Source organism: Apteryx rowi, unplaced genomic scaffold (assembly GCF_003343035.1).
Source record: "Apteryx rowi isolate R43461 unplaced genomic scaffold, aptRow1 scaffold_15, whole genome shotgun sequence".
Lineage (NCBI taxonomy): Eukaryota > Metazoa > Chordata > Aves > Apterygiformes > Apterygidae > Apteryx > Apteryx rowi.
Window position 1 is genome coordinate 3,581,338 of NW_020447752.1, and position 23,107 is coordinate 3,604,444.

Here is a 23,107-nt window from a genome sequence, read left to right on the forward strand (position 1 = left end):
TGCCTTTGAAATCACCTGATATAAAGCATTATATAACAGTAAGGCACTATTCCACTGAATTGTAAGTTACTGGAATTGAATCTCCTCTCTTTTACATTGGCATAACTCCAAATAAATTCTAGTACAACATGTGTATACTTACTGCACCACAGTAACAATAATATGGTCTTATGATAACAAACAGCTCACTTCTACTGGCTGTAGTTGGCCAGTATCCTAGACTCTGCGAGCACCTCCTAACACACAAGAAAGGCAGCCTAGAGGGAGTAACACAAAGGAAATCCCAGGAAAATCAACTGCTGCATTTTCTCCTGAATAGCTTTTCCTATCAAGAGAGAAGCAAGGAATTTGACCCAAATATGAACTGTTTCATCAGGAAAAATTACAGAGCAGACGTCCAGAAAATCAGTGTATCTTAATAGGACCATTAGATGGTTTTCTCCCCACCAAGTTTTCCTAAGCAAAGCTATCAAATATTAGAACTGCAGGACAAATTCCCTTGAGAAGAAAACAAAATCTACCAAAATACTTCTAAACACATCTCTTGGGTTAAAGTTTGTACAAAAAGTCAGTGGGTCAGAAATACCTCTCTTCCTCCCCTCCCTCCTCAATGCTATCTAATTAGATTGAATGCCTTTTTATTTCATTCAGTGCAGAGAATTTCCAAAATCCCAGTTTAATCAAGCCTGAGTCCTACTGCTCCTCTGAGGCACCATTTTCTTCAAAGCCATAAACTTCAGCCAACGGTGTGTTAATTTTACACTCTTTTTTCTGAATTAACAATAATCAAATTCTAATAGAATTCCAATGTCTCACATACTCTTTATTAAAACACTCAATTCCTGATTTTTTAAGATATTCTCCTTTATGCCAAGACCTATCATACTGAAAAAAGAAGAGTTTTAGAACAGATGGTCACTATGAGGTTATTGAAGAGTGTATCAGAAGCTAGAACTATAGTTTTAGGCTGTAATCTATTATATCCAACCACAGAAGTAGTTTAAGAAAGTTTTATTTTTATAAGAAAATATTCGATATTGTGTAGGGTAGCTGCATTATGTGGGATGAATTCCTTGTTGATTTGTATTTTGTTTTGTCCACCTTTTGTCTCTTGTTTTATGCATCCAGTGTAAGCTCTTATGTCTGTACAGCTCCAAGGCCAGTGGAGTCCTACCTCCCTGTACTGGTCTCAGTATAAACAGTATGCGTAAGGCATCCAGAAGCAACTCTGGTACCTGTATAAACCCCCAAGATATTATGGCTATGGCTGCAGCTGGCTGTCTGCAGACACAGCTCCACTCTAAAATCAGTCATAACCTGTTGTGGTATCAAAGAAAACCAAATGTGCTTTTAGGGCTAGATCATGCTGATATGGGTTCAGAGGAGAGGAAACAATGTCACATATGCTCTCAAACAGGTACTGTACTCAGCTCCACTGGGGAAAAGCAAACGCAATTCTTAGTGAGTGTTTTCATGGAAAATAACTTCCCAGAAAGAACCATATTCCACTGCACCAGACAAGGTGATCCTTTGGGTCTAACATACTGTCCAACCGGTCTTTTGCCATACTGAAATACAAAAGCCTTCAGTCTTTGGCACGCTTGTTTCTTGAGGACAAAACAAGAGCAATTACCAAGCTGCTGAGTTGAGATCGCTCGTGCAGGCACTATGGTGACAAGACCCCGGCGCAGCTGGAGGAACCGCTGCAGGCACTGCACATCTCCCGGTCCATTTGCGCACCGGGACTGCGGAGCAGGTGACAGTCAGCTGGCGCTCCAGCAATGCCCTTCCAAAGGGTCCCAGACACCATGCAGAAGCAGACATGCTTTGTCCCTTAAAATAAAACTGAAGGCCAAGTTATGATCTGAATTATAGCTGCGTAACCCCAATGATGTCAGTAGCCTGAAATCAGACCTATTATAAGTAGCTGTAATCCCAGTAGTGTTACAGCTATTTACACGATAGCTGCATCTAGCTCAAAGAGAGACTGGTCCATAGAAAGGTCCATTTGTCAGTGTGACAGAAGGGCTTGGGTATGAGCTTATTTCGATGGAACAAAAGGGCATCAATACTGGGCACTAAAGACACCCTAACAGCTAGCAGAGAAGGACCCTTACCCAGGCAGAAAAGGACCCATTAACTGCAAATTAGAAAAACTTAAACTATAAAGAAAACGTGCTTTTAACAACAAAGGTGATAATCCACAGGAACAAGCTCTGCATCTTTAAGGGTGTTCAGAACAAGAATGGATCCAATTGTCTGTGTCCCTTTGTAAAGGTAAGATACTAGACTCAGTACAAAGGTAAAGCAATGAATAAAATTCTAATTACATGTTTTGACATTTTAAAAGGAGAGACTAGATGGCCTGACAGGCCACTCTGTCCATAAAGTCAGTAAAGTTCTAAATTTGATTACTAGCGTTAAGCTCTCAACTCCAGACAACAATGTCACATACCTGTAGATATCCAGGCAAGGAAAACAAACCAGAAACCCAAGAAAGCCACACCCAGCTACATTAATATACTATAAGGAGACTATAACAGTGTTGTGTTATATTCCAAAAACAAAAGCTAAAGGAATCTCTCTCAACATCATTTTCTTTTCCCACTTTCTTTCTGCCCTCCTCTCCCCCCAAAGAAATAAAAAGAAATAACAAGAAATAAAAAGAAGGTCTTTGCCATATTAACTATGGCGTTGCTTAGACAAGCAACCTCCGGAGGAGAATTGCCTCTGAACAAGGTGCCTACTAGATATTCCAAGGAAACCCACAAGGGAAATAAATATTGAATTATTCTGGTGTTTTAAGTCATGTCTCAATAGCTAATGTCTCTGCAGTGGTTTATAATCAGCTCACCTACCTGCAGCTTTTAAGCACATATTTAAAAAAAAAAGAGAGAGAGAGAGAGGCTGAAGATTTCTAAATACAAGAAGAGTTTTTTCTAAAAAGTTCAAGGGTTTGGTCAGTTTGGACACCTGACTTAACAGGATGCTCTGAATTTCCTTACAGGAAAACAAAATGAGGAACCAAGCACCTTCCTGCCTCTGAGAGCTTAACATGCAAAAAGTGGGTAACCTAGTAAGCAAATGGATATTGTGATATTAACTAGTTCTAAATCAAAGTAACAAAAACTTAATTTTTGGAAGCAGATATGGAATGTTCTGTGCATATAGGAAGCATAAAAGCTTTATTTGGGGATGATAAAAAAATTGTTCTTGTCAGATATCAGTCATTTGTGTAATCTTGGGGAAAGGAGAATCCAGTTCAACTCTACGATCAATGAAAACCTTAAAAACAAACCAACTGATGTGAGTCTGCTTGGGAAGGACACCAAGACCTGCTGAACATGCACACGCTGCCTCACAGAGAGCAGGAGAAGGGATTTGGCATAGATGCTGCCTTTTTTCTGAAACTTCCTGTAATACAATCTTATCCCTTCTAATACTAAACTCCCTTGGCAGACAGGACTTCCGCCACATCTCCTAGGAGTACTTCTCATAATCTCACCGATATCACTATTAGGATATATTTTCTTCTCTTTCAGGGTAGAGACACTCAATGCAACACCTGGTATTTGTCTTGCGTTAAGAAATTCAAAGGGATATAAATGTATTCTCCTGTTTCATTTTAATGCTTTTTTCACATCTCTGAAATCTTCAGTGTAGGAACAAACTGAGGGATATGGGATATAAAGGAATTCCTAGATCTCCACAGCAGTCAGTAAATACGGGCAAAGGGAATATTACCTTCTTGACAAAATGGGTGACGCTAACTTGTAATATAGAAGATAGTAGAGATATAGGCTGAGGCCTCAAAATTTAACTGATCAAGGACATTAATACCTTCTGGACTAACAATTTACTGCTGTGAGTGGAGAGATTGCGATTAGTATTCATAAGAAAATCCAAGTGTTATAATAATGGCCCTGGCTGGTGGAGCTATAGAGCCATTTCTCCAGCCAGATGGCATGGGAAACTTGAAAAATATCCAGTCGGATGGACGCATCTCTACAGATCTCATACATTGGCTGCTTGCATACTGTTGATAAGCGCAGTTTTGTATTTGAAGGCTAGGGAGGTTGGCTCACAGTCCCTGATCATAGCTCATTAGGTTCCTCATAGACTTGAGAAAACACTGCACTTCATAAAGTTGACAGACTAATGGCTAATGCACTCGCCCATCCATTCGTTATTGAATTCATGGCGTTAACATATTGCTCCACCTTTTCCAAAACAAGAAACAGCTTGCAGCAGCAACAGCGCTCTGTGTTGTGGCTTATGACAAGACTGAGCTAAGAAATTAAGGAGATACATATGCCGGAGACAATCAGTTGCTGTGCAAAAGCTAAACAAGTCTCAGGGTACTTTATCCATGCCAAGCATTTATTTAAACTTTGGGTACTTTTTGTATATTAATAACACATGACTTACTGTCCCATGTTAAATATTATCCTACTATAATTCCTCTTTCAAATACAAGCAGCTCATTTCTACCACCCTGTGCATTTTTGGGGGGGTTCCTGCTGAGTAAGACTTTGCAAAGTATGACTAAGGGTGAGTGAATCAGTCCTTAAAGCAGCAAAACATTCTATTTTAATGGGATTTTCCTTTTAGATGAATTCTAACAGGAGAACTGGAACTATCACTTAACCAAAATGGAGCATGAGTGTGTAACTTCATTCATATGAAATTTTAAAAGCATATCATGGACAATGCACATATCTGGCTTTACTTCTACACCACTGCAACTCACATAAATCAAGAATATATAATTCAAGAATAACAGGAGGAAGAAGAGTTGGCCACACTGAAGTCCATAGCTGAATTTACAGAGCTGATTTTATCTCAGATATTACATTCAGATATGAGGATTTAGAAGCAGCTTTTCTCATCAGAAGGTCTTCAGAAGACATTCTTAGGTGACATTAGGAGACATTGGGAGTTTGGAGTGAATTGTGGACTCTAAGGTAATGGTGAGTAATCTAATAGTGACTTTGAATTTCAAGACAAAAATCTTAATTGTCAGCAGAAGATAACCCAACAAAATCAAATATATAGAATGGAACAGATGATCTGAATTAAAAACAAAAGGATGCTGCTGTGTACAATGAAAACAGTAGTAAAATTTCAAATGATTCTGGGCTTTTCATATACTGGCATCCTACCGTACCAACTGTTTTTGCCTCCTATTTTCAGGCATTTAAAATTTGTTTCAGAAGTTGCTTTTTTAAACCTTGAACAGCTCATTGCATTTCTTCAAAGATCAAACTGAAGAGAAACATACAGAATAAGAAAAGCAAAATAAATGCTGCACTTCTTTCTTAGCTTTAAATCAAAGAACTGCTTAAATAGAACCATCTAACTGTTAAGCATGTGAGATCATTCTCTTCTCTAAACGAAGCAAATTAGAGACAGAATTTCAAAGACCTCTTCATCAATTTTCATCACAATATTAATAATTCCAAATACCACATCAGCATCCATAAGCTCCAGCCAAGATTCTGTCCCTGAGCTGGGAGCTGCACTAAAGCTTTCACCAGAGTCAAGGCCTAGATTTCCGAGTGCTCTGCTCCCTCGGTTAGTGTGGGAGGGCTTGTAGGCATTCAGCATCCACCAGTTCCCACTATGACAGCTCTGGACGGACTTTTAAGAAAGCACACATAGTACTGTTGAGACTGACTGAAAACGTATCCGCTTATTTTGGTGCTGAGGAAATCTAATCTCTAAACAGATGTATTCATGAAATTTTGTTATCTTAAGAAAAAAATCTACCAGCATAAGAACAGCTCATGCCTCACACATTCAATATACGTTATACGCTTCCATGTTTTATTTTCATTAAGTGAAAACAGACGAGATTTTAATTAAAAAGGCGGCTATCGTCAGCCAGAATTAGAAAGCAAAGAGCCCCAAGCAGCTCTTTCGAGGACTTCACAATGGCTGACAATTTCAATGTATTAGGTATCTTTCTGCCCACAGAAATCACGATTAGCCAGGAAGCTTGCCCTTTCAATTCACTCAAAGCTGCTGCTTCAATCTTTTCCATCTGTGCTCTCTGAACCTTTCATTTCCAATAGGTTCAGACTAATTCAGAGCAGCCAGGGAGGCTGACAAGCTCTACGTTGCTTTTACATCCTCAGGGCTACATGCTGACATCTTAAAAAGAATTTAGAAATTAATCTAATACCACTTCTTTCACACAACAAAATTATTTATTTGAATTCCATCAAGGGAGCACATAGGTATAATTTGGAATGGGTCAATGACTCAAACAGCCATTTGCCCCCATGCTGGTCTAACCATTCCACTGTAATAAAATAAAACATTATGGTAGTTTGCAGACTTTGGTCTAGAAGCTTGATGACTTAAGAAGCAAGATGGACTTAATTTTAAAAACTGTTACTCTGACGCAGACTAGTAAGCAATTGTAACACTCCTTACATCTTGATACACACAAACTAATAGCTGTGGTACGTGTGACAGATTTACAGTTCCCAGATGGCATTTGCCTACCAGAGTGTACATTCTGGCAATGGAAGAGAAAATGGGGGTCGGAACAGGAAGCCTACGCCAGATTTGATGAGACATTAAGACTTACCAATTCAGTTTCAGTTCATAAGGAAAGAAAAAAAACCCAAGTGACTAAGAACTGGGAGCTGCCTGGGTGATAGGCAGATGTGAGAGGTCTCATACAATAGCAGTCTGTAATGCTCAGCACAGAACTGAAAGCCAGAGAGAAAACGCTAGGCTGGCCCAGCTCCATGGCTATGAAAGGGGGATGCTCTGCTTTTTGGGAACAACTGTAACAGTAGCCATTGGTGATAGCAGATAATGACCACAGCTATGTGAGTGGGGCTAGGAGATAAAATCCAAATCTCCTCCTGGAAACTCCTGTGTGTTACATCTTTATTACAGTATTATTACAGTCTCTATAGTCATCGCCACAGAATTCAGCTACTCACAGAATTACTCTGGCTGGACTGAAGAAGATAAAGAAGTTTCCAAAATCTTTTGACCCGCTCATCACAACACTCAGCATACAGCTAAATAGGGTCCACTTCAGGTTGGAATATTATAGCTGAATCTTGAAGTATAAAGGTTAGCGATCACATTATCAGTTCTTGTGGGAGTCTTTCCCTCCTCTACAAAAATTTCAACTAAGCAGTGAAAAGGAATTTACAGAGGGAGAACTGGTGGTATAAGATTATCATATCTTCGTCTAATTTGCATGGCTTTACTTCAGTCATCATTAAATTTTACTATTTTACATCTATCCAAAAAATGTTGCTACTTTGTAGGTGGAATGGATGTTGCTATTATAAGGATAATCAGCTGAAAATAGCAATTATAAATATTCCAGGTGATCACTATAAAACTTTCATTCTCCTTTGTCTGTTTTCCATGCACTCTATAAGCTTGTACAACATCTAATTTCTGGAATCATGATTTATCTACAAGGAAATAAGAATGAAAGCTTCTGGGAACAGATTACTGATGGTGCAGTTTGGTATTACAAAAAAAAAGCCCAACTGCAGGCCGTGGCCCAAAGAACCCATTCTATTTCCCTGTCACTATCAGCCACGCACTCCTGACCCCTCCGTCACATCAGATCTGGCGAGCTCGTGGCCTCACGGTGAGAGGGTTCACATCCCATATCTGTTGGAAAGCTTTTCTTTTTGGTGGGTTAGTTTTCCATCAGATCAGGGAGCTGAACCAACTCACCCTGCAACTGTAGGATTGCCAGAGCTGGTATCTGCAGAAAAATCTGCAGAAAAAACACCTCCCCCCCCCCCAACACAAAAGAATTAGCTTTCAGCTGGATCAGCTCTCTGTGTGGCTCATTACAAAACTGCATAAAAGCCAATGCCAATGCCACACCAGAAAAAAAGAGGGATTGCAGCAGCCTCGGCTTAGGCAGATTTCACCTGCTGAGGAGCCATACCATCCATCCTCATTTTCAAAACAATCAGATTCAGCCCAGTAAAGAATGATTACAAATTGTTTTCTTCTGACCACTTACAGCTTTGTATCAAATATAGCGTGTGCCCACAGTCTAGGTTTATGTGGACAAAATTAAATACTCAAAATACAAAAAACGTCACCACTCAAATACTTTGCTAGCACTATACCCATAAAATATTATTTTTAAATACTAAGGAAGGTCTGTTATAACCATTCTCCATGGCCAAATTATTAAAAACTCTGCACATTTCTCCTGCAAAGCTGGACCTTGACTCCAAAAGACTTATTGTCCCTTACTGTGTTTGAACAGCACTTAGCACAGATTTCATTGCAATATAAAATATTTTATCATTTCTTTATTTCTTTCTTTTAAGTTGCATGGTATCCATAGCACCACATAATGCATCATTTCTCTGTTACCAACACTTTTGATGACTACTTGTCCAGGGCAAAAGTCTATTGTGAGAGTTGTGCAATCTACTTCAACCGAGAAGGAAGCAAAAACCATTTCAATATCACCTTTTGCCAGTGGGTCAAGGAAGGGCACAGGAGCATCTGCAAAGTGTGAGAGCTTCCATCATGCAAAGGAAGGAATGCTGAGAAACACCTTTTCCTACTGAAAAAAGGGGTGAGAATTAAGAAGCCAGCATGACTAAGAAAATATTTTACCAAAAAACACAAAAGAACCTGTTTTCAACCACTGAATCACATGTACCGTGTTTCAAATTAAAATGGGAAGATACAGCAATAAAACAAGTCCTTATAAAGAAATAACTGAGCATCAGTTATTTTAGTTCCCTTTCATGTGGATGAAATAAAGTACAAACAATTCAACATGAGATTATGATGAAAACAAGTACAAGTCCATGTTGGCTGCTTATGACTTGAATTTATTATAGAAAATACAGTTAGGCAAAATTAAGATTTATTTATTCCACAAAAAATCCAAATAGTTCTATATTTGTTTTAGTCTGAAACTAAAGTTGAAACTGTCCCGCACTGATGTTCCATTGATTTAAAGTTACAAAACATTTCACTTATTTCACTCAACAGAGCACAGTTTCTTTTCAAGTTTCTCAGTATTAGACTGCATGGTAGAAGCAATAGTTTAAGGGCCTCATTCCCCATTGTCCTGTATCAGCTAAATTCTTTAGCCAGAATATATCTCCAAGAAGCATTCAGAGTGATTTTGGGGACCACCTAAGGAAAACAGCTCTGACCCCTGGCCCTTTGGTGTAGACTGGATTGTGTCCTCTCAGTTCAAACTGCTGTAAGTAATGTGAGGGCAATGCTGCAGTTTGGTAGGGTAGCATGAGGCCAAATTTGTGTGTTACTTGCCCCTGAGCTCTATGGCGTGAGCATGTGTGAGGGTGCCTGAGGACATTAGGCCTGCTGGAACTGTGTTGGAGAACTGTTCTGGTGATGGGAGCCAGATCTGGCGTTGTCTGTGCACGTATTAGCTGCCTGAAGCAGGTCACAGAGCCAGCGAAGCAGATATTAGGATATTCCTTATTATGCAGTCTTCACAATTCCATTTTTCACTAGTTCTTACTCTGCAGAGTAGAGGCACACAGTAGACTATGGCAGAGCACAGAGTTTGGGCTTTATTCTTCCTTTTTTGTCTTCCAACTTCTATGATTTTCTCCATGCTTGTCTTCAATCTTAATTTTTTGGGCTCCCAGCCTAGCTTGCCAATTATTTTCTGACAGTTCCTACAGGTCAGTAATACTAGCTCAAAGTATTGGATTGCATTGTATTGTAATGCATCTCAAAATCTACGATTATTGTCTGTTCTCCATGAGTCCTCCTGTTCATCTCAGTGCTAAAAACAACAAGATTTGCAAGTGGACAGAATGCAGTAATGGCAGCGAAGGAGGCAAGTGCAAGTACTATGGAGGAATTCACTTACTGAGAGAAACATTCATTTAGTCATTGGAGAAGAAAATGAAGAGGTACCCAAAAGCAGCATTTCAGTGGACCAGCTGGATTTAGACTAGGACAAATGCAATAGATCAGCTATTCCTAAGACAGATGTCAGAGAAGTATAAAGTAAAACTGAACCTGCTACAATACTTCCATAGGTTCCAAATGAGATTTCGATAGTGCCTGTCTGGCAGAAGAGGATAAAACAAGTATGAGAATGTAGTTTCTCTGACAAATCAATCAAACTGGCAGAAAACACCTGCAACAAGTCGAAGACCATACCCAAGGATTTCACAGAACAGTGCGGCATCACCACAGGTATAAAGACTAGGATGCCCACTATTCTCAGGTTGAAAACACAAATGAGAAGATACTTATTAGGAAAAAATGATGGGCTTTAGCATTCCGCAGTGTGAACTGAAACACCAGAGAAGTTGTTACACCAAACAACAATCTGCAATGCTGTCCTTGCATTTCTGTGGGTTCTTCTTTGCCCCTTGATCTTCACTGTCTCCCAACAACTTTCTAGCTAGATATTATATGCCATAAGGACTTAAAGTTTGTCCAATCTAATTATCTGAGAGATTATCACCTTCCCATGACCTGCTGCAACAGCCAAGGTCTGTAAATGCTCACCTCTCCACAGAAAGGCAGCTGCTAACAGAGCATCTCTGTGAGGGATCTTCAGTTTTGAATTCACGATTCCTGCTTTAGCCTGCCAAAGCCCAGATTTGTTAGCACTGCAAATATGCTGCCAAACTCATCTTTCTTTTCTGAAGCTGCTAAAAGAGAACAGTTGAAAAGAATCTCTTTGTGGACCATCCCTTTTATTATTATTTGTTCAATTTGATTGTTTGAGGAGAACTTCTAATGCACACAAAGAAATTCTAAACATCATGACTATAAATACTATAACAAAGGTCTGCTATATATAGTATTCTCCACTTACAAGCATTTCTCTTTTTTCAGGGTCTGATATGGGAATGCTCCAAAACACATGCATAATTCTGATAGGAATAGATGAAAGGAACATATGACTGCACAGGAATAGAAAGAAAACAAACAAATAAATGCTTCAACAGTGATTATTGTACCATTACTCTGATCTGTTGCTGCTCAGATAAAGACTCTAAATAAAAAGGCAAGAAAAGGCACAGGTGATGTTGATATATGTATTTTAAACTACTGTGGCAGAAACAGCAGGGAACATTTACAGCGATATGCAGTTATCATAGGACAAAGGGGGGAAAAAAATCACAACAGCAGCAGCAAACTGTGTAGGGATCACAGATCTTAGGTATTTACCTTCTTTAACATTTCATCCATTATACAAATGAAGCATTAACAAAAGTAGAGAAAAAGGAGCACCAAGATACCACTCAAAATATCATTCTGCTGGCTAGCATTTGGAAAATACCATTTTAATTCTCAAGGGGATTCATAGTGATATTTACTTTATATTTCTTCTAACCTGGGATTGCATCCATTAAGTTCAGCCTGAATTCTGGACCTCAAAGGCCTGGTGGCTTTCAAAAGGCAGTGAACCCAGCAAAATCCACAGGATTCAAACATAAGAACTTAAAGAGAACTTGAACTTAGGTTCAGTATAGCTAAGATGTTCCATAAGCCTTCAACCACCAAACTAGCCAGAAAATAAAAGAAAAGCTGGACATAGCAAAGATTCACATAATTGAAGGCTTTGTAAGTACAGCGCTGCTGTTGACCATTCCTTATCACATGACGATGGAACTGTCTGTTTCTCCTGCCACAGAGCAGGGATCTTTCCAATATTCTGACAAATGGAACTGCCATATGCATATTCCACAGGACAAAAATGCTAAATATCTTTATTAACAAAAGGTCTTAAAGACAATGATTATTGTGAATGTTTCTTTTAGAAGAAAGCATTGCACAGCATTACACCTCCTGCGGGACCTCAGAATCTGCTGAAATGCCATCTAATCCTCGTGGTCACTCAAAATGCTATAATAGCATAGATTTTTTTCCTTGGGGACCAAAAGCACCAGGGATCCTCTAGTAAATGGATAGATTTGGATGTGGATAGAGGTGAAGGTTCAAATATCTGTACTGGTTCCCTACATACATATCTACAAACCAGGACTAGTGGTGTATAGGACATAGAGAAGACAAAAGAAACTTATGCTTCAGACGGAAAACTTCATCCTGGCTGGAGGTCAAACTGCCTGTAGTTTAGAAAAAAGAACATAAAGACTGAGGAGCAGGATTGTCTCCAATTCTCTGCGTGATCTGAGCAAGTCAGTTCAGAAGAATCCATTAATTTTTGACTGTTTCAGTTTTCATGTCCCATCAACAATGGAAGAGAATAGCCAACAGTTTCTTTCACCAGTCCATCTCATCACCACCACTACCCAGCTTACTAACATAAAGGAGCTTAAAATAAATCACAAAGACTTAAAGGGACAGAAAAGGAGTGAAATATTTCTAAGATCTGTACTATCTGCCAAAAAAACAATTTCTCATTGTAAGTGGTTTGTTGCATTATTAATAAAGATGTTCAAAATCAAGTTGGTTTCCTTAACAGTTTAGTAACATGGATTATAACAGAAAGAAATATAAAACATCTTTATGACATCTTTTTATAAGAAGGTTTTTATATTTCCTGTATTGCTTTACTGTTTGAGATTGTTTAGATGGTTTATTAATTGTAACATCAGGGTGGGATCTAGTTAAGCTCTTAGAGCTTTTTAATCACCCAGATGCATTCATTTTATCTGTATTTTCTTCCCTTTCCCTACTACTCTTTTCTATTCTTAAAGGCCTTTGAGTTGTTAATGTTGTCTGATGATCAGGGCAATCACAATGCCATGTTTCAATTTCCAGCTCAGCCACTACTAATTAATTATTTGTAATGTGGTAAAATGTGCAGTCCCACCTGAGAAGAGGGACAGATGCTATAAAAACAGCAAGCAAAAGAGGTCCTGCTCTGAAGAACTTGAATTCTGAATAGACAAGACATTAAAAGGGAAAGGGAAGGCAGAGAACTGAAATAATTTTCCAAAGATCACAGAGAGCCAACGTGTTCCCCGACTCCTAAATCACCATAGTGAGCCACTGCATTGCCCAGCTTTCATAAAGAAGAGAATTTCAACAAGGTGAGATGATTCTGTTTCTGTAAAAGGATAATAATGCCTGCCTAAAAAATGGGATGGGAAATAATGCTTTATAAGGCCATTAAAAAAAATAAACTAGAACTATTAGAGGACCATCTGAAGTATTTATCATTTCCCTATTTTAAAGTCTATCAAAAAGAGATATATCTGCCTGTACAATATCAAACAGTGAGGTAATCCTCAATTTTGCTGGAAAAGCCAGTGATCACGGATAGCTTTTCTGAGGAGATTTTGTTTATTATTTTTTTAAAAAGGAGCACGCTGACAGGGCTGTAGTACAGCCTAGCTCAGTGGAAACCCATCAAAATTACTTTAGTGGGCAGATGGTGTCAAAGAGTCAGAAGTATATAGCAGAATCCTACTGTGCACAAGTGCTCAGTATGCAAGAAACCATCTCATATCAGACAGCTGCTGCAGGAGACACAGACAACCACAAAGGTGAGAGCAGGGCACAGCTAAAGTCATGATCCCCTTACAACTGTTTCCGCCATTAATATGGAAAACGACATAGAATAAGAGAACCTTAAATGATAAATCCTAAGTAAATGAGGAAATGATCTATGGAGAACATCATATCAAACTTGAAAAAGCAAGACATAGCTCTTACTGTTATTCACTGAAGGTGTAACTATTCTTTGTCATTGACAGAGATATTTCAGCTCAGAAAAACGAAAATAACATTTTGAAAAGTGTCCACTAACTTTTGGGTGCCCATCTTTTCACACCCTGATTTATGGGACTGGTGAGCAATTGCCACTTCAGCAGGGTTTCCAAGAATGGGAACATGCAAACTCAGTACAGATGTTTGGAAATAGTGGCCTTGCTGCTACATCCTAGAAAATAACAAAGTTCAACTAGTAATAAATCAGATGGGCACTAGCACACTAGTAGATTATGAAACTCTCCCTTTGCCCTCTCTTTGTTCCTTTTTCCAGAAGGTAGGCCAAGTTCTTCTAGTGTTTTCATATGAGCCAAATTCCATAGGTGAGCTTAACCTAACAAAGCAAAAAAATGCTGCTAATACATATGATCTGGAGTTAAACAGATCCTAAATGAACACAGCAAAAACTAGTGTAAATGGGACAGATTAGTGAAACTCTGAAAGTATTGATCCTGTACTCCTTACAGAGTAACAAAGTGTGGTAATAAATTTACAAGGTCTGTACACGCTTCTCCCCTCTGCCAGACAGAATCAGGATCGCTCAATTCTGCCCCAGGTCCCCTATTGCTAACCACGTAGACATCCCTCTTCAAGGATCAAGGGGTACAGGCTTGCGAATCTGAGCAAATTAGATCCTACTTTTGCTTATGAAAATGTACTAAGGATGACAGGTGGCTAACCGCTGTGATGTTTTCACGTTTGTTATATTAGAAAGTCTTGTTAGAGCTGACTACTTCCTTCAGCAGTGGCTCAAACTACAGTCCACTGAAACATCTTCCCTACCAGGAAAACTTCACAATCCACCCTATGTTGCTAAGATCAATGTAGGAAGTTAAAACTCTGTATTAATAATAAGCAAGACTTTGCCTGAATAGGTCACAGGGTATTGTGACTATTTGATTTCTTCTTTGTTGCTTTTAGAAAACAAAAAATGAAGGGGTAAGACACACAAGTCATCTCCCAATATTGTTTTTTACCCAATAAACTAAAGATGAATTATTGGCCAATGCTGACACATTGACAAGTATTTGGCTCCATGCAGCAGATAGCCATGGTGTGCAAGTGCACCCCCACCCCAACCAGATTAGTGTAACTCTACTGCAACTAGTTCAGACATTTTCTTACTCTTACATGATCTTACAGGAACTTGCCACGTACAGACAACAAAACTAACTACCCAATGTGTACCACCTAATCAAAATTAACCAAGCAAGACTGATTACCTTAAGACAGTGGATGCAAAACTTTGAAGGATAAATACAGAGATTTTGATTGTAGGCACATTCAAATCACCTCTATTTCCTTTTCTTGAAGACACATAGAATGAGTCACCATGGCTCAGCAGAATATGGAGGATACGACTATCCGTTAATCCAGGATCACTGATAATTGGACGGGCTGAAGACTAAGTGGTATTGCTTCCATTCTTATATTATGGATTGGATTAAAATTCAGACAGAGACACTATGGCTAGTTACCTCTGCTGACCTACAGCTTTGGATTTTTCTTCTTCTGCAGTTTATTTAAATAGTGAATATTGAAGACCTAAAATGTATACATTTTTTAAAAAATAAATAAAAATCAAATACGCAATGTTGCGGTCTAGTAAAGTTCAATCCTCCGAGATTGTTTAACATTAGATGAGACTAAGCTCAGAGAATCAGAGTATTTTTTTAGCATACAAGACACATGCAGCCTCATCTATGTGAGTATCTGGACATCTGTTGTTCCTCAGCAAGTGGTCTGCAAACTCTCTGCTCAAGTCTGCCTACCTGGAAAGCAAAAAAATCAAAAGGCATGTTGTAGAGCATCCTGCTTCAGCTAGATAGAGCACTTCTTGCATTGCTTCCTAGTTTATCCCGTAAAGTTGTATACACCAAGGATAAAGAGTGTGTTGACATCATTCCACGTTTCTTCTTGGCTCTCTTATTACTATTACCACTGCAATTTTTCTCTATGTACCTAGCTCGCTCATTTATTTGCTCTTTTTATAGGATATGTATTATTCAGTATCTTTCCCCTCTCTCATATTTTATGATCTACATGTCCAATTTTACATGTGGTTTTATTTTGCTCACTTTAGCTGCAAAGCCACAAACTAACAAGGCCCAGTGTGTTCTACCAAAGAGAAGAAGAACTATTACGATTAAAGGATGCCATTGGCAGAAAAGCAAAAGAGTATAAAATGGTATTGAATGAATTAAGGCTGGAAGATGCTTACTAACCATTATCATAGCAAATTTCTGGAACAGCTTCTGATTATCCAGACTGTCTTACACAGTATAAAGACAAAGGTCTTTGTTTACAACCAAAACTCCAAATAACCGAACAAAACAAGTCAAAGTGACTTTAAATATGGAGCTAGGTGGGCCTACGGGAAGATGGAGTGACTACAGGAGGAGGACAGAGGCCCTATATTTTGTAAATATGAGGAAATGTGGCATCAGCACAGATGCATCCGCTATCAACTATTTCTACATGGTCTGTACAAGAAAAAAAATGTTTTCTTTTTGCTGAGCAACTTTCATGGAGGCAGTTGTCTGCAACACAGAAAACTGCTCTAGAAACCTTGCTGGAAATATCAATTAAAAAAAGAAAGACAAGACTGAGGGTGTAAGAACAGACAAACATCCTCTGTGAGTACAGCAGAAGCCTTTTAGGAAGTTAATTGACCCTACGGTACAGATGCCGTAAGTGACCGGCAGACTGCTCCTACTCTGCTTCTCTGAACCCCTAGCCAGTGTTGATTTAGGTGAACCTGTGCTGGAGTGGATCACAAATACTCATACCATCAGCTACAGCATTCGAAGTATTGAGGCAATAACAAACAGTTCAGAGAAATACTTTAAATTATCGCAGTTAGTTTCACTACAGTGTTTTTTCTCAACCCTTTTAAAGGCGAGCACTATCTAACTCTTTGGAAAGAACCAGACCATCTTACACAATATTGTTACACAGGTCTTTGTTTACAACCAAACAGAAATTGGGATGCACTCTGAAAGCTCCCTTGTTACTGTTATTTGCTCCCTTTGTTTCTTCTAGCTTGCATGCATGAGGTTTCTGGCATTGGTTTCACAACACCGTTCAGATGTTGGATGAATCACTCTGGTGTGTGGGCCACAGGCTGAAAAATACTGCACCAGAAAACTGTCTGTGCTCTGAATTAAAGCCTACTAAAGGCAATGAAAACCTATATACTGACTTTAATGGGCTCTGGATCACACCCACTGTGGATCTATAGACCGACCTAACATCTTATATCACTGTGCTGGAGCTTATATCATCCTCTAGGTCAAGTTTAAGTCACATTACTAAAGGAGAAAGGGGAATCTTGCATGGTTACTGCACAGGCTTTACCTCCTTGGAGGATGAAGACTTTCAATCCATTAGCTCTGTGGGGCCATCAGACCAGCACCTTACCCTGGAATTAACTCTATTTAATAAAAGAAGAAATCAAGGACATGAAGAAGCCAATCCTCATTCTGCAGTTAATTTCCCACCCATAGAAGAGAGCGAAGTAGTCTAACATTCTCAAATATGTACTTTAAATCTGCTCATAATAATTAGTGTTATCTAAATGTCTCTGAACTCTTTAAAATCCACTTAATTTTGAACTGCCATTAATAATGCAGCAGGCAACATTACAAAGACTGGAGAAAATCAAGCAATTTAATGTAACACTTTATAAACTAAACCTGCGATGAATCTCAGATGCCTCTTCAGTTTCTCTGCAATCAATCTGTCTGGAGTCATGTTTATGTATCCTAGGACCAGTGATAGACTGCCACTAGACTTGGCATCCACAACAACTTCAGGAGGTTGATTTAATGTGAATGCAGCATGCAAAATCAGATTATCTTTTGATTCTCTCTTTTATTAAATAAAACTGATCTTTATTGAATAAAGCTGCTTTTATTAATATCTAAAACATTGGTTGGTGTCACAGAGCCCGCAAGTCCCATGGAACTAATAAAAGAAAAGACAGAAGTAAAAAATGAGAACATTACAGGGAAATATTAGAAACCAAATCACATTAAGCCAGTATTGCAGCTGACAAATAAAACTTGGGTCTAGCAGTAGAACTTTTTAGTTTAGTGTGAATTTATTATTTTTGCTGAAAGAAGGCAGAACCACTTTTCCCAGAAGAACACTGTGCCAAGAAGCACAAAGAGCAAAAAAGCGCAACTCAGTTTCCCCTTTCTTGTATAATGTCTCAAAAGACTATAATTTAGATGCAGATGGGGCAGAGTACAAAAATTCTGGTTTTACAGAACTTGAACCATAAGCTAGAAAGACTTCTTTTACCTTTTACGGTTTTAAGCTAACTTTTTTGATTTCTGCACATAGACAAAGCCTACAGGAAAAACCTCTTAACTGACCACATCTGTACTTTATGCTCATCTAAGTAGTGACCATTTCAAATGGGCATGCAGTAAATTTTCTGTGTGTATCAATTGTGCAGCTAGAGCAACAGGCAGCTGTGAGGAGCCTACCTCCACAATTAATGTCAACAGTGTCACTTTGAGAAAAAGAATGTGTCCCTTATCAACACCATAAAAATCTGTCAACATGAATTGAAATTCAGTCCTGAACTCCCGTCCAGTCACCACCAAGCAAGAGAAAAAGAAGACTATATACTATAAATCAAATAGAACAGTCTTTAATTTCAACCCCAAATAGAGTGCCATTGTCCATTACTAAAAAAACACTATCAGCGTTCCAGAGTAATGATCCAAAATAAGCAAGCAGTGAAACACAGGCATGTTGCACTCAGCTTTTCATTTTCCACGTTTCTATTTATATTAAGTTCACAGCACACTTCAATGTCAGTGGAAAATCTGCACATAACGGTGTTCAGAAATCACAGCCTTTTGGAAACTGGAACGGGACCAATGAACTCACCTGCGCAGCTCTTTGCACAGCACCACTCCCACTGAAGCCAGTGGATGCACAAGCGGGATTAAAGTGAAGGAATGCGGCTTCCTGTACAATTCACAAAGATACAACCCACTGAAATCGTAATAGCAGTATTTAAGTAATTAGTGTGGACAGAATGACATATTCTGATACAAAGTATCATCATGGAATCAGTAACATTGTACAGAGAAAGTAACAGTAACATTGTACAGCCTGTCCATAATGAGACAAAAAATTCTATACTATACAATGGAGTGGAGATCAAGGGGGTTCAAAGAATACTGTAACATGAATAATTCCAAAAGAAAGAGTAACACATTCCATCCAAACAACCAGATACTTCTCTCCTACACTGTAATCAGAACAAAATGTTTTGCTTTCTGAAAGATTTTTTTCCCCCCACTTTCCTATACTAGGAGATTGGCATCACTGAAAACGGAGTACCCACTTCTCTTGCCTGTGGGGAACGCTCTTAGGGGTATACAAGGTAATCCTATCTAACACAACTGCCAAGCCTTTACATTTATAAAGACCGAGGGAAAAAGAAAATCAAAACAGCAGCTATGAGGTCTGAGATCTCATTAGAAAGCAACCTGCAGGAATATTTCAGCATAGGATGACAGAGAACATAGGACGCTTGGTACAATGCAGGCAGAAAAAGTCACAATAATTTTCTCTTATTCTGTTACTGTCAACTAAGACCTGAAATTTGAAGTGAATTAAATCAGTTTGTGAATATTTGGTGTCAAATAAAAAATGTGGAAGGTTCCTAAGTCTAAAGTCTCACTATATACATCTTAAAATTGTTCAGCATCTTTCAGGAGATGCTCAGTTCATTATAAGCTTAGGCCAAGCATGGTATCTGGTGTTAAAGTAAAGTATTAAAGTTTTTATTCTACCCTCTATTAAACTAATGAGAGGTTTTCCCCTTAAACAAGGGAACAAACACCCCCATTATTGAGCCTGTTGTAGTTGTCTGTGTTTACATAAATGCCAGCTGGGCTGGGTTATCTTTTTAATTGAAGATTTCTGAAGAATTTTTTCATAGCTGATATCAAATAGCAAAATACCCAACTGATTGAGGGTAAGAATTGGCTTCCCAGGACTGAGTCAAGAAAACTCAAGAAAACTCCTAGGTGATGCCAAAGCTGTGAAATGCAACTTCCCACTAACAACAATTATATCACTTTATACTCCTTGGTTTTCTGTCTATGTGTATATATATATACACACACACACATATAGTATCAGACTGTACAATATATTCAAATACATGGATTATATCATCAGTCACAAATTGTTCCAATAAGAACATGAAACTCGTTATAGAAAACAACATTTCACCTCTCAGGCTGGAGCTATTTTCCCCATTTACAAGATAAAAGCAAAGCAAAACTGCAATAGTATTCTAAAGTCCTGAACATTATTACCTGAAAGATTAGGAAACTGTGCAGTGAGAAGGTACGTTGCCATGGTTCTGAGTAATCAGCAACAGACCTATACACAATAGACAGCTGATTGCTGCTGCATGTTAAAAGATTTTGTATCTTTTTAGGAAAACTTTGCCATCATGACATGAACGAAAGAGTTTTTCTATTAGCAACAGAAAGGCATCAAACAAAGAAATATGCCCAGTAGCAGTAATCAAGTCTGGTTGGATCTTTTTTTTTGGGGGGGGGGGGGGGGGGGTKGGTTTTCATCTTCTTACAGCAGGGAAAAAAAAATCAACATTTTGCATTGACTAGTTTACACTGTAAATCTCTAGAACACTCTGGTCTCTCCAGAGCGTACTACAGCACAGTAGTACAGAGTCTGTTACCAAGTATGGAAACAGACAATTACCTTGCAGATGGATATCTGTATTGCTGAACAGCAAAGGGTCCCAGCAATCATGCGGTGGCATATTATGAAGTCTGAAGTGCAAAATAAATGGCACAAACAATATCAGTAATTCTAATGGAATCTTATGTATCTAGTTCCAAGAGATACCAGATTTAATGAGACTTCCTAATACACAGAAAAAACTCACTTGTCAGTTCTTATAATGGTTTATTTTTTATTTATCTTTCACATAAGAGACCTCCTTTACAGGTCCAGTTTTCTGCCCATGTTTATCTTTCAAAGGAGATGCAAGTAACATTTAAGAATAAATTCATATATGAATGTTGTAATTGCTGGGCTTGCAAAAAAACATTATACACTGTAGAATTCAAATGCCATTTATACTTCAATCTTGAAATAAACTGCAAGCTCAGTCACACACTCTGTTAATGCAGTGTTAATGCTGCAAATTGAAAAACACCAAAAAAAACCGAGATGAAAAAGTTAATATTCTTACTGCRTTGTTGGCCGATCCAAAGTACTGATATTGCTTATAATAAAATACATATTTTACAGCCTAGCTGGTAATCAAAAGCTACTGGTGTGCAATGTGAATGAAGTAATCTTTTAAAAAGACTCAGTCTTTCAACCCTTGCTGCTAATGCATTTCCATTTGCAACTTCAAAACTGTACTTATGCAGGCACTGCATTTAAGTAACATTTGAGGAGATTTACAATTTTGTCCCTTTCTTTCTCAGCCTGTTCTAAAGAAAGAAGAATGAAAAGGGAATTTGATAATGGGAACCACCACAAAAATATAAAACTGTGTATTCTGTTCTCAGTGGGTAAGTTCAGTTTTAGACACAAAGTAAAGATAACTGGCTTTAAAAAGAAAGTGCCCATACCCTGAAGTGTAAGAAGGCATTAATAGTAACCGATGCCTTTCTAAAACAGTGATCTTCCTATAAGCAGAACTCTTTATCAGTATGTTTGCAAAATTATAGATTAAATGCATATGCTATTATTCCTCACTGAAGACTAGCCACATGGGAGCTTTAAATTTAATATTCCTGCCAAAATATAGCTGTTGAGGCACAATGTCTTTTAAATAGAGTATATTTCTCTTAACTTGGATTATGCAGAAATGGTCAGAATCGTCTACAGTAAGTATTGCAAAAATGCATTCACCTTTTGGCTGAGACCATGAATGAAAACTTTAAGTTCAAAGGAGAATTTAAACACACACAAAAACATTGTCTATACGTTGGCTTTCTGATCCTTACTGTAAACACATTCGAGCGCAACATGAAGATACCACTGAGTAGTTGTCTGAAGTCATCTGTCACAACATCCAAACTCTATTCAGCATGCAGAAATACCTGACACAGTGGTTCAGGATCTCATCAGAGCTTTTAAAGATTTCAGCAAGCACATATTTCTCTGGTCCAGTAAAACAGTCTCAGTCTGAGACACAGGATTTTTCATTTGAAAAATTACATAGGAAATAAAGATAGGGCAGCTAACTCCAACAGCTGCTACCCCTGAGGATTTCAGATTTCCACATAATAAAAGCTTTCACAATCCAAAGCTGAGTTATCCACCAGCATCTACTACATGATCAAAAATATAACATCTGGTAACAAACGTCTCTATAAATGGCTAGACAATTTGTCAAAGTCGACCAAGAAAATAAAGTCCTGCCATCCAGGATTTCCCTTCAGGATGTCTTTGGTTTTGACTCAGACATGACTCCCCTCAAGTCTTTCAGTCGAAAATTGTGGGCATCAACATCCAAGGTACCACCACAGAGACAGGGGACAGAGGGTGTGTATGTAAAATAAACAAGAACCACGAAGCAAAGAAACAGTTACACAGAAGAGATTGAGCCTTACCTTTGGAAAAAACTGCTGCCAGGCTCAAGAGGAGAGGTGACAAGAGATGCCCCATATTGCTAATCCCAGAAGTGCACATCCTAGGGTCTGTGGAGAAGTCAGGGCTCAGTTTCACACACTTTGCAGTCAAAGTAAAAACCGGTCAGCTGGAGAGGCTGCATTTTCAGAAAAGGTCATCTGGAGAGCGCAAAAGGCATTTGCTTCGGAGAGGGGACTTATTTCTTTAGCTTTAACCCGCCCTCTTCCTCCCTCCTTTCTTCAAAACAGACGATGCTATGGAAGAAAAACCACTCTCCCGTCTCAAGCAACAAATACAAAACTATTCTCGTTACAATCCCAGTCCCGAGCCTCAGTTGCCCGAGGCAGGCGAGCAGCCCCCGCCCCGGAGCCCCGGGCCGGCAGGGCCAGGCGGGCCGGGCCGGGCGAGCTGGGCGCCGCGGCTCCCCGCGGGGGAACCCGCCTGCCCGCAGCCCGCTGCACAAGCTCGTCTGCTCCCCGGGCTTCCCCAAAGTTTGCCTTTAGGTGATGCCGATCAGCCCAGAAACCATCCAGACACGGAGGAAGGGGGGCTGCTGCTGCTGCTCGCTCGCTCGCTCTAAGTTCTCTGTTTCTCCATTCACTTGTGTGACTTTCTGCAAGAGAGGGAGGGGGCGAGCGCGGCTCCCCTGCGGAAGGTCATGGCTACAGAGGTGGCTACTGCTTTCGGGGCGGGCAGGAGCAGCGGCCGCGGCCGGCGGGGACCCGCAGCCCCAGCGAATGCAGCACGGCCCGAGCCCGCACCG

General features: G+C 39.2%; 1 protein-coding gene across 1 annotated transcript in view; it reads right to left on the reverse strand.

Moving 5' to 3' along the window:
- The window catches only part of TMEM132D (transmembrane protein 132D), a 272,972-nt gene extending 250,568 nt beyond the window's left edge, over positions 1–22,404 (reverse strand). The window contains exon 1 of the mRNA XM_026058813.1: positions 22,326–22,404. Within this exon, the coding sequence (XP_025914598.1) occupies positions 22,326–22,404 (79 nt within the window). The remainder of the gene's footprint in view (positions 1–22,325) is intronic.
- Positions 22,405–23,107: the final 703 nt, after the last annotated feature.